Source organism: Capsicum annuum, chromosome 8 (assembly GCF_002878395.1).
Source record: "Capsicum annuum cultivar UCD-10X-F1 chromosome 8, UCD10Xv1.1, whole genome shotgun sequence".
In the NCBI taxonomy this organism is placed as follows: Eukaryota; Viridiplantae; Streptophyta; class Magnoliopsida; order Solanales; family Solanaceae; genus Capsicum; species Capsicum annuum.
This window is the reverse complement of record NC_061118.1, coordinates 149,594,918-149,618,017: the sequence shown is the minus strand read 5'-3', so window position 1 is coordinate 149,618,017 and position 23,100 is coordinate 149,594,918. Positions and strand designations below refer to the sequence as shown.

The 23,100-nt window shown below is 34.4% G+C and overlaps 2 protein-coding genes across 12 annotated transcripts; both read right to left on the bottom strand.

Moving 5' to 3' along the window:
• Nucleotides 1–5,669: 5,669 nt before the first annotated feature.
• LOC107839405 (renalase) lies at nt 5,670–15,809 on the bottom strand. Of its 11 annotated transcripts, none has more exons than XR_007043568.1 (11): nt 15,200–15,756; nt 13,538–13,729; nt 13,180–13,306; nt 11,976–12,037; nt 11,633–11,860; nt 10,095–10,216; nt 7,549–7,644; nt 6,752–6,890; nt 6,367–6,549; nt 6,138–6,256; nt 5,670–6,054 (listed from the first exon to the last, which is right to left on the bottom strand). XR_007043568.1 is itself a non-coding variant. In XM_047394567.1 (11 exons), the coding sequence occupies exons 1-9, from the start codon at nt 15,632–15,634 to the stop codon at nt 6,391–6,393; spliced, it is 1,638 nt and encodes a 545-aa protein (XP_047250523.1). In that variant the 5' UTR covers nt 15,635–15,753; the 3' UTR covers nt 5,670–6,054; nt 6,138–6,148; nt 6,367–6,390. The 11 variants fall into 11 exon arrangements, 4 of the variants coding, with proteins under 4 accessions (XP_047250523.1, XP_047250521.1, XP_047250524.1 ...); XR_007043567.1 differs by having other exon boundaries at nt 6,363–6,549; nt 13,538–13,807; nt 15,200–15,753; XR_007043566.1 differs by having other exon boundaries at nt 6,138–6,247; nt 13,538–13,807; nt 15,200–15,753.
• Nucleotides 15,810–16,676: 867 nt separating this feature from the next.
• On the bottom strand, nt 16,677–22,496 carry LOC107839404 (dual specificity phosphatase Cdc25). The gene is made up of 3 exons (XM_016682876.2): nt 22,186–22,496; nt 21,960–22,098; nt 16,677–17,111 (listed from the first exon to the last, which is right to left on the bottom strand). The coding sequence occupies exons 1-3, from the start codon at nt 22,317–22,319 to the stop codon at nt 16,935–16,937; spliced, it is 450 nt and encodes a 149-aa protein (XP_016538362.1). The 5' UTR covers nt 22,320–22,496; the 3' UTR covers nt 16,677–16,934.
• Nucleotides 22,497–23,100: the final 604 nt, after the last annotated feature.

The following is a 23,100-nucleotide window of genomic DNA, read 5'->3' as shown; positions in this document are numbered from 1 at the left end:
ACAAACTGCATCATCCTAAATCATCCAAATTAATCAGAATAAAGGATACCACAGCAAATTTTTGACAATCAAGATTCAAATCCAGAATTATACTATAGAAGCATGGGCTCACAAAAGTTTGAAATTGCTCATTATTGATAAGATCAACATCTTCAGCTCAATTCTCCTCTACACAGAAGACACCAAAATCAATCATGAACTTTCTGAGCTAAACTGAACACAATTAGAAAATTCCTCAAAACCATAGACCAAATAATCAAGAAAATCTTTCAAAATCTCATCTTGAAATACCAACCAATTTCATAAATCCATAATCTAGTAGAAGTACAAAAATTTCACCAACTACTACAAAATCCAAAGGATCCATAAAATTCAGATCAAAATCTGAAAACCAAAAATTTTCAAATTTTCTCCATTTCCTCATTAATCAAAAATACACTATCACATACTCCATTACAACTCCATAAAACAGGAAAAAAATACCAAAAATACCCATCAACCAAAAAAAGAAAAAAACTATATAGAACAAGAATGATCTAAGACTCTTCACAAATCTTAACAGATCTCTGAAGTCTCCGGCTTTTCGGTTTCATCTTCAACGACTGAATCAATTCAGAATCTTGATACTTAGTCGGAACAGTCTTCAATCTCTTTCTTTGTTGCCTTTTATTCAACAATCCATCTTTTAAAAAGAAACTCTCAAAGCTCAAAACTCTTCTCCTTCTTCTTGTAATTACTCTTTTCTGAATGTAAGGGACACCCACAATGGAGCCATCAGTAACTTGATGAATGGCCTTGACTAACAGATCAAGGCCTTGACATCTGTGGGTGATGGAAGAAGAAGTTGATGATGAAGTTGAGGAAGATGAGTCGATGGATGATGCTAAAGAATTGTCGGTTAAGGAAGAGAAAGTGAATAAGGAAGATGAAGAAGAAGATGATGATGATGATGAAGGGGAATTAGGAATGGGTTTTCGAATTCTCATTTTTTGATGATTTTTTTTGGGGGGGGATCAAGAAATGAAAATGGAGAAAGTTGAGAGTTTTTTTTTTTTTTGGAGATGAAGGGAAGGGGAAGGGGGGGATGTGAATAATGTTCCAAGATGGAAGGGGGTTATATTGGGATTTGGGTTTTTACAATTATTTTTTCAGTAATTTATTATTAAGTACAGACTTTTTTTTTTTTTTTTTTAATTTCCTTTCTATTCATGGATATTCAAATTAAAATCCCGACTAATTATTGCTGACTAATTAAGATTGCATATTGTAGGATTAATTTTGAATGTGACGTTTCAAACAAGATTTTCTGCCTAAGCTTGAACTCGAGACTTTACCCATGTTGGTAATTACAGACCTCATGATCCTTTTTCTTTCTCTAATTTTCTACTTCATTAATTTTATTTTTGATCTGTATCTTGTTTACTTCACATTTCATAAACAAAAAACTTTACTAATAAATGTATTTTTTAATAATATTTTGAAAGTATAAATTAGATTATTAATTTAATACTAAGGTTAAAAAGAGAAAGAATGAAATAATTTTTTTAATTTCATAAATTGGACAAATATATTAAAATAACTATGTTGAGTATAGTGACATATGTTGAGTATAGTGACAAAGTAAAACGTAGTAGTTAAAACTGAATTGTATGTGACGAGTGATTAGTTTTTGAGACTACAATTATAAAATTTGTGAAAATTATCTCAAATATACTTTTTAAATTATTAATTACAAGTTATAGCATAATTTTTTATTAATTACTAGACTTAAGAAATAATTACAAGTTATAGCAACTTTTGAGAAAAATATATTTTAATTAAATTTTGAAAATTAATTTTGTAATATTTATTATTTGTATTGTTTCCTTATATTTAGCATTTAACATTTATCACTATTAATTATAGATTTTGGATAATTATGGCAAGTTAAGGTATTAATTTTTTTTTTCTAATAATTAAATCTCAAAGTTTGTCCATAATTTAAGGAGTTATATATGGTAAATATTTTTTAAACTTAAGATCTGATTTTATATTTTTTTATTAACTTGAATAATTAACTTGATTATACACTTTCTCATATTTTTCAGTCTTTAATTATCAATATAAGTCTTATCTATTTACTTTTTTAATTACCAATAGAAGTCTTTATCTCTTTAATTTTCATTCCCTTGGTATATATATATATATATATATATATATATATATATATATATAATTTCAAATTCTTTTTTGATTTTTAGAATTTTATATTTAATCAAATTGAGATATGTAAAAGGAAACTGAGTGCGCTTAGTATCTTCCTACGCACGGAGAGCCTACATATCCTTGACACCTTCCGGTTTTTTTCTCAAGTTTCATTGGCGCTAAAGTGGCTGTTGTCTTTAAATTTTCTGGGAAACAACAATGCAGAAAGTAGATTAAATTTCTTCTAAATAGTGACTTTTCTCGATCACTAACTAATAGGAACAAAAATATTTTAGTTCATAATATAATTATTGATACTTTTCATCTCATGTATCCTTTACTGTTTTTACCCTCTTTTCTTATTAATTAGTTGCTCCTCTAATTGAGTAGTTTAATAGCTTTTGTTGCAAATAGTTCAATTGAAAAATTATTTAGATCAATTTTATATTAAATTAAGAACAAATAGTAAATTTTAATATTTGAATCATTGTTGCTTTTAATTTGTTTTCATGATTAGGTAGTACTTAATTATTAGTAGTTATTTCATTCTAAAAAAAAGTAACCACTTTTTAAAAAAATAAATTCTTTTTACAGTGAAAAGGCAGTCTTGCCAATTTAATTTTGTCAAATCGTTAAGTGATATATATATATATATATATATATATATATATATATATATATATATTGGAGTTTAATTAGTAATCGTTTTCCCACATTCATATAATGCATATCATAATTAACTTCAATATCACTGCTATTATAGTATATATGTAAAACTGAGATCAAAATACACATCAACACAATTTTGATTTCACATGTATATGTTGAAAAGAAAAACTTGTTCTTACACTCATTCAGAAATTCAAACTCGTGTTTGGCTAGTTGCTAACTTTTGAAAGATGGTTAGCCAGAGTACATTTCATTGTTTACCTGTAATGTCCATCTACTCGAGGAAGATGAATGAACAAGAAGACGTTCATTTTTAAGATACATTAGCCAAACAAGGATGCCTTTTATTGATTTTTTTTCGTGTGAGACCTTTAGTAGATGTATTGATTAGTCTGCAAGATTGTTGTACCATCAGTTTATAGGTCGAGGGATGGTTTCAATTAGTGTAATGATGTTGATTGTCAATTAGTGTAATTGTCAATTAGTGTAATGATGTTAACTAAGTTTTGATGAACACATTTTCCTAGGATAATCTCACAATACGTTGAAATCAATTTATATACTCATTTCATACTTAAGTTATATTTTTATTTTGAGTTCTCAATGTATTAAATTGATATTAAAATTGATATTGATGAAGTTTCGCATATATCACATTTGTATTGAATGAGTTTTATGAATGTGTCAATCGAGAAGAAAAATTATGTTTTATGTTACATAACCTTTTTAGTGTATGTAATGAATATTACATGAAAAACTATCAACGTAAATGTTGAAAATAAATTAATTGATAGTTGTTTGATGTCAAATAATTTTTCGTTGCAATAAAAAGTAATCAGTATTAATCATGATTGATATTGGTGTTTGCTTTCTGGCAAGATGCAGAACACTATATAAATATTATGTTAAATATCAAAACTAAACCTTGTTCATACCAACAATCTTATAGAAAGAGTAATGAACACCAATAAAAATCAAGATACCATATCATGTCAAATGTTACTAATTGCAGAATCGAAAAATGTATAATTTGATGTAGTTGATATCAAATTTTATACCATCTGATGCAACTTAGTTCATATCAATTTCATTCAACGATGTAAAATACGAAACAAACGTTAAAGTAGCATAACATTATATAAATACTACATAAATTAAAAAAAATAAACTTTGTTCATACCCACAATCTTAGAAAAACAAACACTAATAGTCGAGCACCAAAAAGTTAATTCAAATTATTAACTATATTAGAAAAACAAACAGTAAATAGAAAAAATGATTCAATATCAATTTTATACCAATTTAATATAGAAAAAAATCAAATATTTGCAAGTTCGTATGTACTGCTATAGTTCATGAATACAACTTTGTTACTACCACATCATGTACATACTTACTAGAAAAAATAAAAAGAAATAAAAATTGGGGATAATAGACATGATCACTAAGTGAGAAAATAACATATAAATGACCAATCATTCGGCAACAAGTACTAAGAATTCATTGATATGCAAGTTGATATGCGAATTTATCAGAAGAAGCTATTTAAATGGTGTACAAGAATTTGATGAACTAAAAGTCTGTATGTTTTTTCTGTAAGATGAAAGCTATCCCAAAAAACATAATCAGAATCATCGGAACACACCGATGTGCATGACTCTGCAACTTCTATTTTTCCCGTCCCACAGTCCCACAGCATCTATTGTCTGCAGCGTTGAATCCTGCATGGTCATGGAAAGAAAGAAACGGAGATTTTGTCGATATTCAGGAAAAAGGCAGCCATATTTGTACCATATTTCTGAGGGCTATTGATGACATCAAGTGGAAGATTATATATATCTACATACACCAATCTTGAATTAGGTACTTTGTTTTTCAGAGAACTTAAGTCATATGTCAACTTGCTGTTGAACAATTATGCTGTTTGGTTCAAATAATCAACACGTTCTCTTTCTTCTCACCTCTCAGTGTTCTTTGTGATGGCATGCATCTGATTGGTGGTATGCCAAGACCCAAGAACGCCAATCCAACGTGCTCCTAGCCCGTATAAATCTTTCAGAATTATAAAAAATCTTAATGCAAGCATTAAAATAGGAGGAAAAACAACGGTCAGAGGGATTTGGGGGTGGATAAATATGGTTAACTATTTTTATGGAAGGTAAATTATATATTAATTGTATTAAATCTTAATTTTTCTTTTTCATTAATTACTTTTTTGCATTTTCAACAAAACAAAAAAAACTTTTTTATATATATTTTTTTAAATGAAAGTTGCTATAACTTGAAAACTTAAAAGTTTTGCTATAACTTACAATAACTAATCTATAAATTTATACAGTTAATTTTCCCATTATAATTTATAGCTTAGCTTAACTATGACTTGAGAAATATTAGAGTTCATTTAGTAGTTTGTTTTGAGGCGACCATTACAATTAAATAATATTTTCAATCTGCTTTGAAATGGATTTTCTTGAGCTAAACGTCTATCGAAAAAAACTTCTCTACCCTCAAGATAGGGAGAGGAGAGGGTGGAATACGATCTGCATATAATATAACTTCTCTATTTATAAAACTACACTAGATATATTAATGTTGTACTTCTTCCAACTGGTCCCGATGGATGAGAGGACTACCATAAAACTATTTAATTTACAATAAAAAGGCAACCCAGTGCACTAAAGCTACCGCTATGCACGGTGTTCGGGGAAAGACCCCACCACAAGGGTGTATCGTACGCAACCCTACCTTGCATTTCTGCCAGAGGCTGTTTCCAAGGCTTGAACCCGTGACCTCTTGGTCACATGACACCAACTTTATGAGTTCTCATAATATGAAGATTGTTATTAAGCAACACAAATCAAGTTTCTTAGTTTGATGTTCGTCCATATAAGTTGTAACCAACAACGCAACAAGTACCTTTTTATGCCCAAAACACACTTATCAAGAATAATCTCCTTTGGAAAAACAAAAACTACCTATGTACTAATCATCATCTTTTTGAGGACCTACCACACTGCATATAAACTGCAAAAATTTCTCTCTGAAATTGTAGAATTCGTCGTTCAAGGTTTTAATAAACGTGTAACCAACTGAGATTCTAATGGCATCCGGCTTGACTTATGAGAGCTTTTTCTCTTCAACCGAAGGATGAAGGTTCGAGAAATCCAACTCGGGTTTCAGTTATCTGGTATTTAGTTGAACCTGAAAGGAGAATAAGGTTGTCACCAACTTGAAATTCTAATACCATCATTCTGAAAGATACCAGTATGCAGAAGATTTGATACCTTCTCATGAGCTGCAAGCAAAATGATTCAAGCTCAAGTATGTCTATAACCAGCATTGCAAATTGCTTGTTCTGGTAGTGAGTCTTAATTTGTTCACATGCTTTAACCAACTAATCATCCTACCCGGAAAATCAGAAAGAGCATCAAATGTATGGCGAAAACAAGAACGAATCTTTGTTGAGAAAAGGAACTAAAATGAACTACAGACTACAAATGTTTAAGAACTTACGGAAGACTTTGTCAAAGGATCAATTCATGTAGCAAGTGTCAAAGCTGGGGTAGTGGTTTGATCAACAGATTCCAGTCCCAGGAACTGCCCTATATCATGTCCTTCAAGTGGCTTATATTCATCATGCAAACCAATAGCAAACTCATCTGTGCAAGGTCCACCTTGTTCGAAGTAATCTGCAATCTGTAGGGAAGGTACTGTATAAGCTTGGAAATAACATTTCAGCTTTAAGCATCATAGTAAATTCAATAGTCATCAATGGTACAAGTACCCCGTTAAAGACACAAACATGAACAAATATTACTCTGTTGTATGTTTATATTTTATCATAATTAGCAGTGAGCCAATAAGCAGGAGACAGAAAAATGAAATTCAGAAGGATTACTTGATCAGCAACAGCTATGCCACTTATAGCTGCAGCTTCTAAACTTGAGCCAAGTAGCCAATCGCCACATATACCAGCCCTTCCACGAGGATCAAAGATGCATGGAATTCCAGGGGTGTTGGTCGGAAGAGCTGCACCCCTGCAAAATAGTAAAATAAGCCAGTCACATATGATTTCAGATGGATAGCAGGAAAGAATTTCTTCTGCAATGGATTTAGTAAAAATATAAGCAGATAACTCCTGCAAAGGATAACAGGAAAGTGGCATTCATATGACTTAACAGGACTGGCTCATTCAAATTTCACAAAAAAACAACACACCGTACTGCAGAATATATTCATCAAGTATGGGTGGAAAGGAACATTTTTTTTGAATGGGTGGAAAGAAATATGAGGACCTGTTGAAGATATGTCTCATATGTCTCAAAAATAAAGTAGGAATAGATAATTTTAGTAGTTTTAAATTATTAGAGTCTTACGTGACTTAGGAATTAATTGTCCTTTTATATCATTTGAATAGGAATTACTTATTCCAATTTAAATTGAAGTGTTTTTCTTTTTTTCAAGTAGCAGAAATTTAGCTATAAATATTTGTTTTGAGTTATTAATAAAAAAATTCCCTTTGACAATACAATTGCTATATTTATTTTTCTCTCCAACTCTTTCTGTGTTATTTCTCCAATTTCAAAGCCAAAAACCAACAATTGGTATCAAAAAGCCAGTTTCTCGAGGGATCCTATGAATTTTGAAAACAACTTTTCCCAAATAGCTCCTCTTGTCTTTGATGGTGAGAATTACCAATTTTGGGCAGACTTATCTTGAGACTTTAGATCTTTGGGAGGCCGTGGAGGAGGATTATGATGTTGTTTCGCTGTTCGATAATTCCACGGTGGCCTAGATCAAAAGCCAAAAGGAAAAGAAAATCAGAAAATCAAAATCAAAAGCGACTTTGTTTGCTAGTGTTTCTCCAACAATTTTCACGAGAATTATGGCCTTTAAATCAACAAAAGAAATTTGGGATTATCTAAAGGAAGAATATACAGGAGATGAAAGAATACGAGGCATGAAGGTGTTGAATCTAATCAGGGAATTCGAATTGCAAAAAGATGAAGGAATTTGAGACTGTCAAAGAGTACACAGACCGTCTTCTTGGCATTGTTAACAAGGTAAGATTGCTTGGCACAAAATTTAAAGATTCGAGAATTATTGAAAAAATTCTTGTTACAGTGCCTGAAAGATACGAAGTATCAATAATTACCTTAGAAAACACAAAAGACCTGTCCAATATTACCTTGGCAGAATTGTTAAATACGTCGCAGGCGTAAGAGCAAAGGAGGCTTATGAGACAGGATGATAGGGTTGAAGGAGCTTTGGCAGCCAACTACAAGACTCAAAGCAAGGATAATAATTCAAGAAAAAATTATCCACCTTGCCAGCACTATGGCAAAATAGGTCATCCTCCATTTAAATGTTGGAAGAGACCAGATGCACAATGCAAGATTTGTAATCAACTTGACCATGAAGCCGTGATTTGCAAAAACAAATCTCAAAAATATGAAGCAGATGCCCAAGTCACCAAAGAAAAAGAAGAAGATCACTTATTTGTGATAACATATTCTTTAACCAAGAAATCTGATTTTTGGATGACTGATAGTGGTTGTACAAACCACATAACGTATGACAAAACTCTTTTTAAAGAGTTTTTGCCTTTGGAAAATAAGAAATTCAGAATTGGGAATGGTGACTATATTCCTGCAGAAGGAAAAAAGAATGTTGCAATCAAAACAATTTCAGGTACAAAAATAATTTCAAATGTCCTTTACGTGCCCGATAGTGACAAAAGTTTGTTAAGTGTTGGTCAACTAATGGAAGAAGGATTTAAACTATTGTTTGGAGATAACTATTGTCGAATCTTTGATTCCACTAATCTTGATATTTTTCAAATTGATATGAGAGGCAAAAGTTTCTTATTTAATCCAACAGAAGATGCACATAAGTCATACAAAAACAAAGACGAATTGGCAGATTTATTCAAGAGGTCAAATTCAGCCGAAGCCGAGACAATTTCTGATCCAAGGAGTAGTGTTGAAGATACGTCTCAGAAATAAAGTAGGAATAGATAATTTTAGTAGTTTTAAATATTAGAGTCCTATGTGACTTAGGAACTAGTTGTCCTTTTATTATTTGAATATGAATTAGTTATCCCAATTTAAATTGAAGTGTATTTAGAAATTTAGCTATAAATATTTTTTTTGAGTTATTAATAAAATAATTCCCTTTGACAATACAATTGCCGTATTTATTTTTCTCTCCAACTCTTTCCCTGTTATTTCTCTAATTTCAAAGCTAAAAACCAACAGGACCTTGAAGGCAACAGTAGGCAGTAGCTTATACATGTAATGTTAGAGCTCTTATAGGGATCAGCGCCAAGATTCAAAAGTTGCTATAGTTTTATTTTGCAGCTTGTAACTAAGTCTCAAGTAGATAGCAAACTGTGATAGTTTTACTATGGTTTTGTCCTTCTCATCCTTTGATGATTTATAAAATGTAAATTACCCCCCACTCCGCCACCTCACCCAAACCAAAAAAAAAAAAAGCAACACACAGATCATAGAATACATAACTTTCTCAGCATAGCACCAAGTCATGTTCTTGGACAATAGCTGTATCCGAAACTCCAGACTCAACTGTTCAAATCCTATTGTGATCCTAACATTGGAGCATCTACTTGATACAACGCCCTCAGTGCTGCCCAGAACCAGTTTTTTGTTGTAAGAACAGCTTCAACTCCAAGATATCCGACATGCTTCAGGAAGACAGGAACTATAGTGCAGTAAAAAGAAACACGTCCATTGTTATAAATTTTAGCAGCTTCAGAAGAGAAGAGCCTACTAATCACACTCCACTCCCAAATTACACTTAAATTGCTCAACTGTTTACTGCTTAAATTGAAGTTGGGAAAGAAGTGAACTTGAAGGATCAATCTCCTTGTCAAATTGTACCAGAAAATTAATTATCAATAACAATGAAGAGAAGAGGTCTCCATCACCCAAAATTTACAGATAAAACATGAAGAGGTAGTCTTTTGCCATTTCAGAGAAGGTAACATAATTGAGGTGTCCGTGCATGTCATGCAGAACAATCAATTCAACTGATCCAGATAGAAGAAGCTGAGAAGTGAAAAATATGTCCTGAATAGAGATCAATTTGTATAACTAGTGGTGCAGTATCTCTATGCCATAGTAATACTCTATGTGGTAGTTCTCCTTTCAGTTTATCATTATGCATTAAGCATTGGCGACAGTAAGCATACATTGACTAGATTGTTCATCATAACTTCATACCATAGTTGTAATCTGGTAAAAAATGGCTTTTGGAGTGAACTTTTTGACAGTCCTAGAGCCTTCTCAACACCCTCAAGCATAGCTTCCTTCACTTTATCTACTGTAGTAGTTGGAATACTTTCCTGATAAACAAAATTGATCGTTCGTGAGTATGCCCAAGGCCGTGAGTATATGTATATGTGCGCAAACACTCACACACCACAAATAATTTGCATACATTCTTCACCTAAAAAGTTCCCTCAGCGACCACACTGTTCATGTAATTTCTATATGGCTGTTGATATAGCAACTTACAACAAATCACAAAAATTTAACCATCCCCTAAAACTTGGCTCAGAACCTCCTCTTTAACAAACTTAAAGATTGGAAACACTTCAAATATTAAGCTAATAGAGCTGCTAAGGGCCAAATATAATAAATCACGTGACCAGCCATCTCACCAGTCATCAAGGGAGCACATTCTTTAAGGAAAAAAGACCATACAACCTAGTGAAACAAACTTGGTGCTTATGAAGTGATTATGGAGGTTCAGCGCTAAAGAGAACTCTTTGTGGTGAACTAATATAGTGACTGTCCCATATGAGGTGGGGCTGTGGTGACATATCAGGGCATTGTGACCATTTTTTGCTGAAAGAACTGGATACAAGCTGTTGAGATGGCAATAACACCTATTTGTAGCATGACAGCAGGATAAGGCGCTATCTTTTGAGAGATCAATGTCCAGAACTTTTTAGCCCAGTTTAGGATACAACAACAACAACAACAACCCAGTATATTCCCACATAGTGGGGTCTGGGGAGGGTAGAATGTAGGCAGTCCATACCACTACCTCTAAAGAAGTAGAGAGGATAAAGAAGTAGAGAGGCAGTTTAGGATGCAGAGCTAAAATTGGTGTAAATCATGTCTCTAGAAGACTGGAACCAAAAATTCAGAAGAAATTCAAATGACTAGATGCTGGATAGAATAATGGAATTCTTCAGATCACTGGATCCATTTCAAGGAATGAATGGGGAAGCTGATAGGAAATTCTGGACAACAAATAGTACAGGGGCTTTCAAGGCTTGGCAACTCGTATGATGGCCTTTGAAGCAAATATGGTTAACCACTTTTTGGAACTTGAGATTAAGAAGGGTTTCAAGATTGGGAAGTGAGTGAATTTCAAAGACGTAGTACTCCTTGGGTGATGACAAAATCTGCGAAAGATTTGATGGTCGGTTGAAGAGTGAGAAAAGGAAGAGAAGACGAAGGGCCTGGAATATGGTTAGTTTGGAGAGAAAAATAGGAGAGCTTTCGAAGGAGTAGGGTCGAGTTTTCCTCAGTTGAGAAGTAGTCTCTGTTCCCTTGTTTTTCTTTTAGTGTGAACAGAAAGTTCCTTGTTGTATAGATGCTCGGGTGGAATTGGTAGAGAATTATATTTTGTAGATTCTTACTTTTTGGTATACTCCTTGTATACGGCCAGTTTGGCCGTGGTTATGAATGAAATACATTTACTTGATAAAAAAAATAATTTGAGCTCAAATTATTGGCACAGAAGAGACCTGGGGGACTTTGTTCTGCTTTCCAAAGGTTGCAGTGCTGAAAAATGTCCAACATTCTGGACCACTATCTGAAGCTAAGAGTTTCTTAGTGTTGTTTGCCATCCATGAGACAGAATCAACCCCTTTTACGAAAGCCCCTTCAAAGGGAAGGGACTCTGCATTTAGTGCAGTAGGCAGAGGATCCTCAAATGCAGCAAGAAGAGCCCATATAGAACTGAGTTCAAGTCTCTGTGAAAGATTACAATAAAACAAAATCATGAATTGAAACGATAAAATAGGAAAGAAAAAAGAATCAGGTTACATATCCATCAATTAGAGAAGACCAGATAATATTTGCCAATACCTTCATTTGTCTTGCAATGAGGGGTAAGCCTGATGCTGCAAGCAATCTATTTGCACATTTTCCTGATGGCATATAAAACAAATTATGAGCGTACCCAAGGAGAAGTCACAATTACGCAGAAGTATCTGTGCTTTCTCTAGTAGACTGAATGCATAAAGCTCTGTCAACATAAGAAAAAATTGGAAGAGGTCATGCCCCCTCCAGTTCCATAAATACTATACTAGATATATGTCTCCATGGCTTTTTTTTTTCGGGGGGGCGGGAGAGGGGGGTTATTTTGTCTTTGTGAAGCTGGTTCAGTCTACTCACTGATATTGCATGTGTAGAATGTTGCAAGATCTCGACACTACCAGTTGCGCTTACATTTATTTTAATAAGGTAAAGGTGGCTTTATTAATCACTACTTGCCTCATTACAGACTTTTTAAGATATCCATAAAGAAGTCCATAACACCACTTGTGGGATTACACTGGGTATGTTCTTGTTGTTGTCGTTGAATGGGAACGATCTAAGAATGCTTTCAGTTGTCATAGATTACGACATCATGATGACACGTATTCCTCTGATATAAGATTAAAACATCAAAAAAAACTGACAACCAAGAAATCTCCGAAGCCAGCGGAGCACACTTTGAAACTAGGTGGATTATGGGCCCAGCCTTCTACACACATATACCAGGCTTGGTTTTTGTCTGTATCAGGCTTCGAACTCAGGATGTGCACCTAACTTACCTATAAGGTGTTGCACGCTTGCCACTAGAAACCTTGGGGGACCAAAAAGCTCAAATAATTTATTCTTCAATGAAACAGGGAAATAAATTTACTTGATTAAAAGGAAAAAAGAACAGGGAGAGACATTATGGAAAATGAAGGTTTTTCTACTGCTTACAAGTTGAATAACCTTTGTTACATGACATAGAGAAAACGAAAAGATGATCAAATAAATTCATGGGGGAAGATAACAATTATTAGTTAATTTCAATAACTCCTACCCACAGCTATGAGGAGGGAAGGCTCTTAGAAGTGAAATATAGGCCAAGAAATATGAGCATCTTCTCTTTCACCACCACTAACTTTGTCCTTTTTGACATATTAAAGAGATAAAATCAACGAAGGTTTGCTTTAGCACATCACAAATTTACTGTTTTTTGCAAAAGAAAAGACTATCTAAAGACAGAACTACAAGATAAATTGAAAATAATTACCATTATGTGCAATGACAATTGCATCAAACTGTCCACAAGGCTTCCCCTTCTCACTCAAGTGCCAAGTCCCATTAAATGGTTCGAGTGTGCTGACCCAACAAGGCCGTACCACATTGACCAAAGAAGTCTACCCAACATATCAAACTTTTAAAAGATTTAGAGGAAATAGCACCCAAAAAACATGACGTGACCAAAACATGAAGGACAATGAAAGTGAAATTTCATAAACTTGTAATACCAGCACTAATGAATTCTACTAAGCAGACATCCTCAATAAACAAATTTGAAGGAGTTGCTTAGTTGAATGGAGGCATTATGTGAAGAACGATGTTTAGTATAAAGCAAAAAGGTTATGCACCTGAGATAGTAATGAATCCGCAAGTGGGCGCATTCCGTTGACCCCTATATATTTTGTAGGTTTAGAAGGAAATGGAACAAAATGCCCACCAACTTCAAGCTCACCAATTGTACCCAGCCATTCACGAACCAAACCTCTCTTCAACCAGCCATCAACTAGCTCAGCAAACTTGGGGTTGGTCACCGTGAAGAACTGAGCTGCATGGTCAAATATCAAAGGCTGATGATCAATCATTCTTGTTCCCATTCGTCCTCCCAACCCATGTATTCCCTAAAGCAATCGAACATGATAAGATACACCATAGCATTCTTCTACAGTGCATCATCATATAACTCTAACGAGAACTGGCAAGCAATTATAAAAAACTGGAAGACACCAAATTTAGATTTTACCAATAAATAAAGTACTTATGAAGTAATCTTTTGTTTTTCATATTGCCTCAAGAAGCCAACTTTATGCTAGTTTTGGATTCAAATTCATTTAAATACAATCAAAAACTTCGACTACTACACTACATTCATGGTTGTGCCATAACAAAAATAAATGAACTAAACTGAGATCGAGGAAGTACTCCTTCCGTTTCAATTTGTTTGTCTAGTTTTGCCTTGGCACATAGTTTAAGAAAGTAAATAATACTTTCGAATTTTGAGGTCTTAAACTAAAGATATGTAATATATACCAAACCGCCCTTTAATCTTATGGTCTTAAACATGTTACATGGAAAGTTGGAAACTAAAGAGTTGTCAAAAAGGAAAAACATGTTCTTTTTTCAAAACGAGCTAAAAGGAAAAGTAACACAAATAAATTGAAACTGAGGGAGTAGTATATATCTAAACTCTGAATTTTCTTTCCAAGGGAAGTAAACATTATCATGAACAGACTAAAAGAGAAAGGCGGTGTGGGTCTATTGGAAACAGAAGGCGTTGTGGGTCTATTGGAAACAGTCTCTCTACCTCCGAGGTAGGGGGAAGGTATGCATACACTCTACCCTTGTACCCTCCCCAGACCCCACTTTATAGGACTACACTAGGTATAACGAGCTAAAAGGAAAAGTAACACAAACAAATTGAAACTGAGGGAGTAGTATATATCTAGACTCTGAATTTTCTTTCCAAGGGAAGTAAACATTATCACGAACAAGCTAAAAAAGAAAGGCGTTGTGGGTCTATTGGAAACAGTCTCTCTACCTCCGAGGTAGGGGTAAGGTATGCATACACTCTACCCTTGTACCCTCCCTAGACCCCACTTTGTAGGACTACACTAGGTATAACGAGCTAAAAGGAAAAGTAACACAAACAAATTGAAACTGAGGGAGTAGTATATATCTAAACTCTGAATTTTCTTTCCAAGGGAAGTAAACATTATCACAAACAAGCTAAAAAAGAAAGGCGTTGTGGATCCATTGGAAACAGTCTCTCTAACTCTGAGGTAGGGGTATGGCATACATACACTCTACCCTTGTACCCTTCCCAAACCCCACTTTGCAGAACTACACGGCTATGTTGTTATTGTTGAACTAATGAGGAAGATGAACAATAAATCCGAAATGCGGAATATACAATTAAGTTATTTCATCACAACAGCTTCATAAATTAAATCAAATACACAAAAGAACACACACAACAACAAAAAAAAAAGAGAGAGAGAAAAGAAATAACCAACCGTGTCGAAAACGGTTGAACGAATGCCTCTTTTCTCCAGTTGAAGAGCACAGGTAAGGCCGGACATGCCACCTCCAATAATCCCAACAACAGGATCCTCAGGAACAGGTTTAGTAAAATCAACTTGTTCTTGACTGAGACTTTTCTTAAGAGTTGATCTTCTTGAAGTTCCATGTCTGGGTTTGAATTTTCTTGGACTTGAACTTCTTCTTTGTGTGGGATTCCTGGACTCCATGGATGCTTTAGTGATGGATTTTATAGGAATATAGCGATTTGGGGAGATGGGGTTGGAGATTTTGGGGAAGAAAATGGATACATATGGGAATGTTGGAGAATTGAGAGGTTGATGAAGGAAGGAAGAGGAGAGGAGGGGGTTGTTGAAAGAGATGGTCATGGAGAGATTGGAGGGAAAAATGAAGGGCTGAGGAGACAACATAGGATAACGCTAATGTTCAAGTAGTTATGTGCGAGTGAACTAACGTTGGCACTTTAGTCTTGTTGAGTTTGTTCTTTTGATTGTTTTGTCTTGCCACATTCAAGCATCTCCTTCTCATATCTCAATGTTCGTATTTTGTTTACTTATTATCATGTGTTATATTATCTTGTGTTTGTGTTTGGTAAGTAAATAAAATATTATTTCAAAAGTATTTATATATAATGTAAAACAATCATATGGGGTGTTGGGGCAGGGTTGTTCATGGGTCAGTTTCGATCGATTGTTGGTAATCAACTTAGTTGGTTTTTAAATTTCTAAAATTAAATCAAACCAACACAAAAAATAACCGTCGATTTGGTTCTTGTCGATTTAGTTTGGTTCGATTTTTTGGTTTATAACTTTAGTTAATGATAAAAGTTGAAATTTTTCTTAAAAAAATCCAATCCAACATATGAAATGTCAACCGAGTGTTGTTCGTCAACCTGTCAATTTAGTATTATACTTAGGCAAAGTTATGAATAACACCATATGAACATTCCTACAAAATTATTTAGAAACTATATATAAGAAAATAATATGATAAACCCCCAAAAAGTAATCACATTATTTTTTCACTCAGTAGGGACTAAAAAGAAAGTTCAAAATTAGTTATTAACTATTCTAATAAAACTCATCTATAAAATCCCATAGACAACAAGATAATTTTTACAATTAGTATCATTTGTCATTCAAAGTGCGAAAAACATATTTAATCGGTTTGATTTGATTCGCGGTTAGATTTGATTTTTAACCAAATCATGAACACCCCTAGTTGGGTGTATGTATGAGCGGGATGAGAATGACATTTTTAAAGCTTAATTTTTCTATATTCATTATGTTAAGTAATATTCTTTATTTTTAAGGAATTTATTTTCTTAAAGAAGTATTTTTAACAATCAAATATGTTGGAAAATTGGGAACCAAATATACCCAAAATCGTTAACCCCGCACAAGATTGAGCATAATATAACAAAGATAGCGTTAACAGTAGCGGAGTTGGAAATTTGAGCAAGAAAATTCAAATTATGCCAACATAGTAATTCAAGATGACATATAAATGAAGATAACATCGTTTGGTTTCTTTTCAAAATGATGAGCAATACATGTATCAGCAGCCAAACAGCCACTTGTGCTTCTCAGATCACAACTCCATGTCCTTTATTATAGATGGACAATATAACAATCAGTCGAACTATATATAAGGGTACAATATATCCCTCCTCTTCTTTGGCATGGTTTGTTTATCTACCTTTTTTATTGCTTACGCCGGTTCAGTGTGACCCTTGCAGAAGACCTCAGTGCAACGACAAACTGGTCTACCAGAGGCCTCCCATCCATTAAAACCGCGCTGCAATATCATTATGTTTTTTATTCCCACATCATCTTTCGATTCAGCTAGATATTCTGCAAGCGTCCTTGCACACTTTGGTCCTCGAACCTAGAAAATAGTCATTCACAACTAAGTTAATCAATATGTGAAAACAAGAGACACGGAGAGGAGAGGTATATTCTCCTCTTTTACAACATAATTCAACATGTTAAATGAATATATAGTTCTTTTTGAAGATGTAATATTCAGTTTCCATTAACATACAACATGAAATACTTTATTATCCTCATGCATTATCAGAGAACTTTTTTGAGAGAAAAAGTTGTTATGGAGAAGAGTAAAGGGCAGCCCGGTGCACTAAAGCTCCCGCTATGCACAAGGGTCCAGGGAAGGGCCCCACCACAAGGGTGTATTGTACACAGTCTTACCTTGCATTTCTGCTAGAGGCTGTTACCAAGGCTTGAACCTGTGACTTCCTAGTCACATGGTCACGTGGCACCAACTTTACCACTTACTCCAAGGCACCCACCCCTCTTTACGGAGAAGAGTACTTAGCCTATTTTTGGATATTGGCTTTATTCAAACTCAAGCTAAAAGAAAGTATTAAAATAAGTCTTGCCTTTCAGTAGTTTCATTTCAAGGTTTACTCCAGAGTAGAGCTCTGCAAATTACAACTTCATGCTTCTAAATCACAGCCTAGGCTATTGCTTTGACTTTCCCTATCTTTATAGTTTACCCTAATCTTTCTATGTACTTTATTCATTAAACTGTAAGTTGCTGCTTCATCCACGAGATTTTACATACAAAGCAAAATTATGATTCAGATGAAACATCCACCAACACTACCACAAGGAGTTAGGAGATGCTTCATCCTCTCCTTAATTGAAATGGATATACATTTATTCCAAAGAGACCACCAATAAACAAACTTTAATCAAATAGTTATTTAGCTTTTGATACGAGTACGATCGTGATTGTGGATCAATACGTAAAGAACTCGTGCTCGGGCTCGGGTGACTGGCCAACAAATGGAACAAGCTTTGGAGTGTTGGCTCATTAAGGGCATTTTAGTCATTTTGTAATAAGTTGTAACCTAGGCTATAAATAGAACATATTAGGTTATTTTCTCGTAACTTAGATGATATTTTGAGAGCTCTTTGAGAGTGTTCATACAAGTGTGGATATCACTTGTGACAAGTGTGGAATCACTTGTGTTGGTTGCTTGTTTTGAAACGTTGGTTGCTTGGGGATTCCGTTCCCTTGAGGTCACCGTAAGAACTTGATGTTATTTGTATGAATTCTTGGGTCTTAGTGTTCAATATACACTTTGGTTCATAGTGTTTGTGCATTGTGTGTCAAGTTATCTATCATTCTATCTTATTATTGTTGTTGTGTTCATTCTCGGTTTTGGGTGTCCAAACCCGAGACCTTGTTGTGTCATTTTTGTTCTTGTTATTGTGTTGTAATCTTAGTTTGTGGCTCGCTGATTATAGGTGTTGAACACCTTAGAATCTTGTTGTTATCGTGCTTGTATTGTTATTGTGTAGGGAATCCGAGAGGGGTCACCAAAAGGGGTCCTCAGTTCTTCAAATCATGGACTGTTTTGGTGTATGTTAGTGTCTTCCTTGTCGATCTTGTATCAGCTTTACATATTGACCCAACAACATCCCCTACACAGTTTTTCTGAATTTTGAATAGTACTCAACATCGGCTAGGGGCAAATCGGGAGACGAAAAAAACTCGCCAAAATGGTTTTGTTATTGGTTAAATGGTGAAAACAGAGCTCTATATCTTAAAACATTATGCAGCAGAAGCATCTCTCAAGCTTTTACAATGCGATAGAATGCTGCAATCGGTCCCTGAAGATTCTAAACATGTAGAACTATGTAAAATAGAATGACTGTATAGTGAACATCTAACGTTGGACAACAATATATCCTTAATTTGTTATTAGACAAAGTGTACAAGCTTATGCTGGTAGGTAAAACTCGTGGACAGAAACTGTACGCCTATGCCAAAAATATAAGTTGATTAATAGCGCACACTGCAAGTAACAATTTGAACAATCCCTAACAGCTTGGACTATTTTTACTCACCTCAAAGGGATGGGCTTAGCAGTCAAAGATTGGAACAACTACTTTTTTGAGAGGGTAGAGTGGAACAATAACTTCATGAACCAAATTTTCTAATGCCAGCAAAGCCGACAGCCCGAACACCACCATTTAGGGAAAAAAAACTATGGTTATTTGTGAGGACTCAAGGATTGTTACTCCAGAGCAATTCCAGAACAAAACCAAGCTTTGAAGGTTTATACTAAGGCATAATATGTTTTTCAGCAAAGAGACAAAGATATTAGTGAATAGTGGCATGATTACATTTAGTCTAACATTCACTTTACAACACTCCAAGAATTTTACTAAAGGAGTCCAGAAATTTCTAGCATTATTGCAAGTTAACTGGACCTCTGCACTCCTCCAAGCGCTATACTAGTCTAGGACTACACTGCCTAATATTTCAGAGAAGATTGTAGGGTATGACCGGGTGAAAGGGACATAAGCTGACATAAGCCTGATACCGGGAAGGACACTTAAGCAATGAAGAATATCCATAGTTAGGGAGAAAAATAATACGAGACTCTAATTATTCTTCCCCTGCTTCATTGTGCATTTTTACTGATCTTGATATCCCTAGTTCCACCAACCGCAATACTCTAAAAAGGTATTTCTCCAACTAGTAGCAGTTGAAATCCTATAATACTTGTAGATGCATATTATTTATATATATATATAACCTGTCTTATTTATCCGGATTAGGACCCCGTTGTAGTAGATTTTGGTAGTTATCTTTCGATATATATTATAGCATCTATCACTTTAGGACACTTTAGGACGTAGAATTAAATCGCAAACCTTGAAATTTCCCTTTTAAAATTAAGTCATGCATACAACAATTAGACGTATTTTAGTTGTTGTTCAGATTCAGTATATATTTTATTTTTGTCATTGATTGTGAACTGTGTACCACGTTGACATTGTTATGATATGGCATGGATTTTAATATTATCGTTGGGTATGATTACTATGAGTTCCAGTTCGAGTCCGGCATTGGATTATTATTGTTACTATGAGTTCCGGTTCGAGTTCGGCATTGGATTATTATTGTTACAATGAGTTCCGGTTCGAGTCCGCCATCTGATTATTTATGTTTACTTTTATTACTTGTGTGTCCCACCGGCTTATGGGGGTACGGTTGGGTTAATTGTTTTCTTCAGTGTGCCTGGCGGGCTTATGCGTGGCCAGTTAGGTTATGTTTGATTCAGCTGCGATTACTGCGTTATTTATTTTCTGTATCGTTTATATTTATTCCTTATCTCATTGGCGTAGTTTGACAGTTGTTTACCCTTCTGTCTCTTTTACTGTGGACTTAGATTACATCGTCGCATTGTAGTTATACCTTTTCTGTATTGAGCTCAGTCGGCCGATGATGCCTACTAAGTACCCGTTGCTTTGGTACTCATACTGCACTTCTGCATCTTTTTTCTGATGCAGATTCGGGTACTAGCAGTCGACATTGACGTGATTCCTACCTTCCAGTTTGCTTCAGAGAAGGATGAGCTTGCTGTCGTCCGAGGCTTATCCTCCTCTATCTACTCTAGTTAGTCTTTTTCACTCGAGACTACTTGTGTATATTTTAGATTTTTGTCAAGTACTCTTGGTACCTGTTAGTAGTGGCTCTAGTACTGACCTTATCAGGTTTTGGGAGGGATTAGTTTGTATATTCGGTCCTTTTTCATCTTCTCGTTTTGATATATTATCTATGCTCCCTTCTGAGTTTTCACTTTCTATTGTTGTTGCTGTCATGTACGTGATCTTCTTTTGGATTTTTGCCTGTTAGCCCGTTACCGATCATTCCGGGTTATGGCTTGGCTTGGCTTGGCTTGCCTACTGGTGGATTAAGGTAGGCGTCATCACGACTAGAGAAATCGGGTCGTGACACTCTAATTATTCTTCCCTTGCTTCATTGTGCAGTTTTACTGATCTTGATATCCCCAGTTCCACCAACCGCAATACTCTAAAAAGTTATTTCTCCAACTAGTAGCAGTTGAAATCCTATAATACTCTCCTTTCCATAGATTTGGCCAATTCCAAATTCAAGACAAAAATCCCTACATATATCAATCAACTGAAAACCAAAACGGAGATGTGCAAAAACCTGTAGAATGATGAAGATACAACTGAGTATCCAACCAGATACAATCTTTATCAAACACAACATGGATAATTTGAAGATATGACATTTGGGCCTAACACAACCCCAAAAGTTAAATCAAGAGGGGAAGATTGCTCAAGTTCATATAAGCAGATCACCAGTTCCCTCCACAATTAATGTAAAGATATAGCACTTGGACCTAACTCAACCCCAAAAGTTAGCCCGCGAGGAAATATTGACCAAGTGTATATAAGCAGATCACCCGTTCATTCCCCATGTGGAACACTAACCCACTCTTAACACCCCCTTCACGCCAGACTCAAACTGGGAGTGGACCGGGAGCCCAAACAAGGATGCACATGGGGGCCTAAACAGGAATAGGTCTAACTCAACCACAAAAGCTAGCTCAAGAGGGAAGGATTGCTCAAGTCCATATAAGTAGGTCACCAGTCCATTCCCCAAACCCACTCTAACAGATAAGGAAACAACACTAGTCCAAAACATAAATTCACAATGCCATTAGCAGCTTCACATAGAAATGACTCAACAGCAGACCCCCCCAAAAAAAAAACTCCAAAAAGGAACATGACCAGTAAACTGTAGAATGATCAAGATATAACTAAAATCCAACCAAAGACACAATCTCTAACCAAAAACAGAAATACCCAATTAAGGAAACAGAAAACAGATAAGACAAAACACCAAAAAAATGGGTAAAGAAAAAAGAAAGAAAACAAGATTCAAAACCTGGCTAAGAGCACAATAAAAAACAAGGGTATCTTTGCCATTAGCAGCTTGAATAAGAGTGGGTATTTTGTCAAGAAAAGTATCACTAGCAAAGTGAAGGGAGCCAGCTATATGTCCATCATAGCTCCTCTCATCATCCCTGCAAAACAAGAAATCAATATAAAATACAGAGAGAGAGAGAGAGATCTAGAAGATTCTGTGAGTGAGAATTGAGTATCTGAATGACCTGACATCAACGATGGCGATGTTTGGACGGCGTTTGAGAGAGAGAAGCTCAGAGCCAGTGATGTATATGATGCTCCTAGCCATGCCTTCCTGCTGTCTCCGGCAGGTCAAGTTTCCAGAAAAACAACAAAACATTGTCAAAACCAAAGGAAAATAATACAGTAATTACGAAATTAAAGATAGGTTCGGGTTCGAAGAAAACTATTAAAGATATGAAAATTTAGAAAAAAAAAAAAAAAAAAAAGAGTAATTTTTGGATAATATTTTAATTTTTAAATATTTTTAAAGTATTAAAGTTTACGTCAAATTCTTATATTTCATTAAAGAAAACTGCAACAATTATTATTTGAAGTAAAAATCATCATTTCCACCTCATACTATACACAAAAAGTTTAGATCACATTTAAACTATCATATACATACGTAAACTATAAAAAAAAAAATAGAACTATTATCTCCTTAGAAGTTGACATGGCAGAAAATGTGTATTCACCTTTTTAAAATGCGTGAGAGGAAGGAAAAAAACTTAAAATGACAACTTTCAGACACATGTCACTATTTCATTTGTCATTATATCATTAAATACTCTTAATATTCTTCTTAATATATACAATTAGAATAATTATTTTTTCAATTGAAAAAATATTAATAAAATTAAGGTTTTTTAAATTTTTTCAGCTGAAAATATATTAATAAAATTTAATTTTCTTAGTTATTCATTTTAATACGTGGGTTTCGCCTTTTTCAATTGTTTTTCTTACCAAAATCACCATTAAAATACCACCATTGATACCATCATCATTAAACTCAAATCTTCACCACAATAATTTTAAGAATTCACCATAAATTTTATTATCGGAATCACAATACAACCATTAGTATCACAAAAATCACAAACAACCACCATAAAATTCAA